The sequence below is a fragment of the Rhincodon typus genome, chromosome 2, assembly GCF_021869965.1.
Source record: "Rhincodon typus isolate 14 chromosome 2, sRhiTyp1.1, whole genome shotgun sequence".
NCBI lineage: Eukaryota > Metazoa > Chordata > Chondrichthyes > Orectolobiformes > Rhincodontidae > Rhincodon > Rhincodon typus.
In genome coordinates this window covers 1,472,846-1,479,329 of record NC_063333.1, presented here as the reverse complement: position 1 = coordinate 1,479,329, position 6,484 = coordinate 1,472,846, and the positions used below count along the sequence as shown (strand labels likewise).

General features: G+C 47.3%; 1 protein-coding gene across 1 annotated transcript in view; it reads right to left on the bottom strand.

Annotated features, from left to right (window-relative positions):
* The window catches only part of wdr97 (WD repeat domain 97), a 78,236-nt gene that overhangs the window by 34,455 nt on the left and 37,297 nt on the right, over positions 1-6,484 (bottom strand). Inside the window, exons 10-14 of the mRNA XM_048617495.1 lie at positions 6,193-6,314; positions 5,279-5,329; positions 4,998-5,070; positions 3,438-3,593; positions 228-383 (exon numbers count right to left, since the gene is read on the bottom strand). Coding sequence (XP_048473452.1) covers positions 228-383; positions 3,438-3,593; positions 4,998-5,070; positions 5,279-5,329; positions 6,193-6,314 — 558 coding nt within the window. The remainder of the gene's footprint in view (positions 1-227; positions 384-3,437; positions 3,594-4,997; positions 5,071-5,278; positions 5,330-6,192; positions 6,315-6,484) is intronic.

Below are 6,484 nucleotides of genomic sequence, written 5' to 3'. Positions count from 1 at the left end.
ACTGACCCTCCGACAGTGCCCACTCCCTCAGCACTGACCCTCCGACCGTGCGGCACTCCCTCAGCATTGACCCTCCAACAGTGCGGCGCTCCCTCAGCACTGACCCTCCAACAGTGCGGCGCTCCCTCAGCACTGACCCTCCGATAGTGTGGCGCTCCCTCAGCACTGACCCGGTACAGAGTCACCACAGGATGTGTTGGCCTGTACGGTTTCCTGACAATACTCACTTTTTTCTCTTTGGCGGTGACCTCAGACCAAGGCTCCGGCCGTGCCAGCGGTGGGAAGAATCCTCTGACGATGTTTCTACATTGATGGGGTCGATTGAGGAGACTCTTCAGGTCCACCAGCCGCTCATTCGGATCGTAAATTGGAATCTCGGGAATCTTACAAAATGATATGTGCAGCAGTCAGGACAAAGGCTGATTGGGTCTGGCTTCAAGAAACCTTAAACCCCCAAACCTTTGGGAACTTGGCAGGGTAGATGTCAAGAGGGTGTTTCCCGTTTATGGGAGATTCCAGGACCAGAGGGCCATCATCTCAGTATTAATGGGGTCGTCTACTTAAACAGACACAAGGAGGAATTTCTTCTGTCAGATGGGAACAAACCCGTGGAATTGTTTACCACAGAAAGCTGCCAAGACTGGGTTATTAAGTCTATTCAAGGCTGAGACAGACAGATTTTTACTGGAGGGCAGGTCTTATGAGGAAAGGTTGAGGGATCTAGGGCTTTTTTCATTGGAGTGAAGAAGGATGAGAGGTGACTTGATAGAGGTTTACAAGATGATGAGAGGCATAGACAGAGTGGATAGTCAGAAACTTTTTCCCAGGACGGAAATGATTATTACAAGGGGCATAATTTTAAGGTGATTGGAGGAAGGTATAGGGGAGATGTGAGAGATAGGTTCTTCACACAGAGGGTGGTGGGTGCGTGGAATGCGCTGCCGGCGTTGGTCATGGAGTCAGATTGATTAGGGACATTTATGCAACTCTTGGATAGACACATGGATGATAGTAAAATGTAGGGTATGCAGGGTAGATTGATCTTAGAGTAGGATAATGGGTCGGCACAACATCGTGGGCCGAAGGGCCTGTACTGTGCTATACTGGTCTATGTTCTGTGTTCTATGTCCTTAATCAGTGAGGGAGTCAAGGGTTATGGGGAAAAGGCAGTAAAAGTGCACTTGAGGATTATCAGATCAGCCATGATCTCATTGAATAGAGGAGCAGACTCGGTGGGTTGAATGGTTTCATGCTCCCATGTCTTACGGAGCCCCATTGTTCTCTTCCAAAAGGGCTGGAATACAGAACCTGAATCAATACTCCCCCCTCCCCAGCAAACCGCCCCCCCCCCCCAACCCAATCACTGTGAATGTCACCATAATGTTACCAGGATGAGAAGGTGGCTCCTTCACACTGACCCCAGTCAGGGATGGGGATTGAACCCACAGTGTTGGCATCTCTCTGCATCACAAATGAGCCATCCAGCCAACTGATCACACCGAGCTCTCATAGTCAATACCCAGCCCTCTGCCTCTGTAACAGGGCGTCACGTTAAAATGGGACAACTGTACAGTACGGAAAGAGACCATTCTACCCATTGTGTCTGCTTCTAACTGTCCAATCAATCCCACTTACCACACTCTCTTATGTTTGCATGGCTCAGAGACTGGTGCGGGAGAACTCTTATGGAAAGATGTTGTGAAATTTGAAAGGGTTCAGAAAAGATTTACAAGGATGTTGCCAAGGTCAGAGGGTTTGAGCTATAGGGAGAGGCTGAATAGACTGGGGTTATTTTCCCTGGAGTGTCGGAGCTGAGGAGTGACCTTATAGAGGTTTATAAAATCATGAGGGGCATGGATAAGGTGCATAGACAAGGTCTTTTCCCCAGGGTGGGGGAGCCCAAAATTAGAGAACGTAGGTTTAAGGTGAGAGGGGAAAGATATACAAGAGACCTGAGGGGCAACATTTTCACACAGAGGGTGGTGCGTGTACAGAATGAGCTGCCAGAGGAAGTGGTGGAGGCTGGTACAATTACAACATTTAAAAGGCATCTGGATGGGGACATGAATAGGAAGGTTCAGAGGGATATGAGCCAAATGCTGGCAACAGGGGGCTAGATTTCTCTATGATATCTGGTCGGCATGGATGAGTTGGACCAAAGGGTCTGTTTCTGCGCTGTACATCTCTATGATATTATGACTTAGAGTTTCAATTTCTGGGGTATTGGCATGAGTATTGGGAAAGTGGGAGCTGTACTATTGGAATAATCTTCATCTGAACTGTACTGGGGAAGGACAATTCATTTAATTAGGGCTGTAAAAGTGCTGTGCGTGTAGGTGGGGAGTAGTTACAACTGGGGAAGCTGTACAAAGTGAAACTGAGAAGCAGTGGACAACTGGATGAACACAGCAGGCCAAGCAGCATCATAGGAGCAGGAAGGCTGATGTTTCCGGCCTTGACCCTTGGTTTCTGATGAAGGGTCTAGGCCCAAAATGTCAGCCTTCCTGCTCCTATGATGCGGCTTGGCCAGCTGTGTTCATCCAGCTCTACGCCTTGTTATCTCAGATTCTCCAGCATCTGCAGTTCCTACTATCTCTGGAACTTGGTTGTTTCAGGGGTATTTGACATTTTGGTGGGAAAGAAGAAAGGAAGATGAGTTGTTAATTAAGGATATCAATACTGTCGTGGGAAATGATCGTGGTTCAGAGGATCAAAATGTAGAATCAGTTTGGGCAGAGATAGGAAATAACAAAAGATGTCACAGACATGTGCACGGAGAGATACAGACGCAGAGTGACTGAGAGAGACTCACAGGCAGAGAGATACACACAAAGAGAGATATTGGCAAAGAGATAGAGTCATGGAGTCATACGGCACGAAAACAGACCCTTCGGTCCAACTAGTCCATGCTCTCCATGTTCCCAAACTAAACTAGTCCCACTCAGGGATAGTAAGAACTGCCGATGCTGGAGTCACAGATAACACAGTGTAGAGCTGGATGAACACAGCAGGCCAGGCAGCATCAGAGGAGCAGGAAGGCTGACGTTTCGGGTTGGGACCTGATGCTACGCTGTGCTCCTCCAGCTCCACACTAAACTAATCCCAGCTGCCTGCTCCTGGCCCATATCCCTCCAAACCTTTCCTATTCATGTACCTATCCAAATGCTTTTTAAACGTTGTAACTACCTGCATCCATCACTTTCTCTGGCAGTTCATTCCACACACAAACCACACTCTGTGCAAAAAAAAAAAAACCGTCCAGTCCCTTTTTAATCTTTCTCCTCTCACCTTAAAAATATGTCCCCTAGTTTTGAACGGCCCCATCTAAGGAAAAAAGCCTTTGTTATTCACTTTATCTATGTCCTTCTTGATTTTATAAACCTCTGGTAGAGAGAGAGGCTCGGGTACACAGACACACACGGAGTCCTGATACTGACCTCTATGTGTGGGGTCTCAGCGTACAAGAGCTGCATGTATTTCCTGAAACCTTGCTGCAAGATTTCCTTCGTACGTGGAGGTTTTTTCCGGCCCCTCATCTCCCCACGCTGAATCAGAAGGATTTCCTCATCTCTCATAGCCAATGAAGCGTACGCCTGGGGTAGAGAGAGTCAGAGGAGGATCAGACAGCACAAGCCTTAGTTAGAGGGGCAGCAGATACATGGGAACACCATCAACTCCAGGTTCCCCTCCGAGCCGTTCACCACCCTGACTCGGAAATATATCGCCATTCCTTCACTGGCACTGGGTCAAAATCCTGGAAATCCCTCCCCTAATAGCAATGTGGGTCAACCCCCAGCAGTAGGACTGCAGTGGTTCTAGGAGGCAGCTCACCCCCAAATTCTCAAGGGGCAGTTAAGGAGTGGGGACAGAGTCTGTGTGTATATTTCAGGCTGAGGTAAATGGGTTCTTGATCGATCAGGGAATCAAGGGGAAAGGGCAGGAAAGTGGATGTGAGGAATGTCAGATCCAGCCATGAACAGTGGAACAGGCTCGAGGGGCTGAATGGCCTGCTCCTGTACCTATTTCTTATGGTCTAATGGACATAAATGCTACACTCACATTCCAACAATATTGTACCCATAGCCAGATGATTTACAGTGTTACACCCCTCAGGCTCATGCTGGTGGGTGTGAAATGATGGAGAGAGCCACTGGGCAGTTTGGAAGACAGTGAGGAGTGATCACTTAAACACTATAGCATACCAGGCTACGGGCCAAATACTGCAGAGCAGGATCCGAGCAGCTGGATGTTTGATAGCCAGCACGGCGACGATGGGCCGCAGGTCCTCGTTCTGGGCTGTAGTACACAATGGATGTGTAGCTGGCCCAAATAGCACAGTAACCCTGGAGCCCAGGCTGTACTTACTGGGCCCCAATGTACCTCACTCTCATGTTCAAACACTACAGTGGGCCTGGAGTCACATGTTAGGAATTAGAATTAGATTTTATTGTCATATGTACTCGAGTACAGGAGAACAGTGAAAAGTTTACAATATTGCCCCTCATGGCACTATCTTAGGCACAAAGTACCTAGGTACAGATTCTTGGATACAAAAAGAGGAATAAAGAAGAAATAAATTTGCTTTACACACAGTGATTCATAGTATAAGTTAGAAATAAGATATAGTTAAAAGGATAAACATTACAGTGCATGTCGGACCAGGTTTGGATAGCAGATTTCTATTCCTGAAGAACATTGGTGAACCACTTTGATAATAATTTCCTGGTTATCATCACTGAGACTCATCTTCTATTCCAGATTTACTCTTGGAGAAGTAACACCTGCAGAACAGAGACTGGGCCAGAAGGAGGCGCTCAGATCGTCTCTCCGGGATTTTGGGAAAGGGTTAGGGATCCGACTGTCCAGAGGGATTATTAACCCGAGCTTTACTTTGTCGGTAACTCTCGAGCACAGTGAATCAAACACAAAAGCGCACACTTTCCCACTTCCACATCCCCATCAACAGTGCCACATGCCAGATTACCGGAATCTCCTACCTCCTTCAGTTGATCCTGCTTTTCCAGGGACCCCACATCAGACTTGACCGGTAAAACAACAGAACCTTCGGGGCTGGATCACAACAGAGGAACAGCATTAAAGCCTCTTACATACATCACAAATAAAGAGAAGGTCCTGGTAACAAAGTGAAGGACAGAATCGTTCAGCCTCTCTACACAATTATCTCATTCCGATAAAAAAAATTAGCCCAGTTTAAGGGACAAGCTATAAATTAATTAATCCCTTAGAATATCCAGGGCTCAGTGAACAACAACTTCACCTTGGGTCAGAAAATAACCGTATACAACAACATAAACAAATTATCCCAGTGCTGTCGGAGGGTCAGTGCTGAGGGAGTGCCGCACTGTCGGAGGGTCAGTGCTGAGGGAATGGGCACTGTCAAGCTTTCCCTGGATGACAGAGTGCCCTCCTCAGAAATAGTTGTGAAGGAGAGATAAGGCATTGTGCCAATCTGATATGAATAACAACCTTAAATCCATGTAAATATTTTGTTTTTCTACTTTGAACTTTAATTCCCTTCCTGTGTGTTAAGAGGTGATATCTCTGTTTATTGATCATCAGGCTACGTGTATTTATATCTTGTTTCAGATTTCTGATGTAGTCAGTAATATTCCACAACATGGGAACCAAGCTGTGCTGAAGGAGCTTGAAAGACACTAGCCTGAGACAGACGAAATGCACAGTGCTTCGCTCAGTAAGTGGCAAGTGACATTCACACCACACAAATGCCAGGCTGTGACCATCACCAATAAGAGACAATCTAACCACTGCCCCTTGACACTCAATGGTGTTACCATCACTGAATCCCCCACTATCAACATCCTGGGGGTCACCATTGACCAGAAACTCAACTGGACTCACCACATTAACACAGTGGCTACAAGAGCAGGTCAGAAGCTGGGAATACTGCGGCAAGCAACTCACCTCCTGACTCCTCAAAACCTGTCCCACCATCTACAAGGCACAAGTCAGGAGTGTGATGGAATACTCCCCACTTGCCTGGATGCAGTAATTACAACAAAGAAGGGCTGGTGCAACGAAATTCAAATTGACTTTGAATGATTATTGCCGGTCTCTGGATCAGTAACATGACCACGATTCCAACCCTCAGTGACTCTCCTGTCAGTACCTGGTACAGTTCCCACCCTCAGACTGTTGTCTTTCCTTTCCCACCTGTTGAATGCATGGGGTCCTCTCAAACGCTGGGAATCTTCTGCAGGCAGAGAATTGACAGCAGCGCTGGAGATGGGAATGGGAGCATCAGGTACAGGATCACTGACATCCCTACATGCTATCTAACCAGAAAGCAAAGAATTGTTAGCAACATCACTCATGTTCACATCATTCTACTGTGTACAGGGCTCTAACCCCGTGCTGTCCCTGTCCCTGGGAGCATTTGATGGGGGACAGTGCAGAGAGAGCTTTACTCTGTATCTAACCCCGTGCTGTCCCTGTCCCTGGGAGT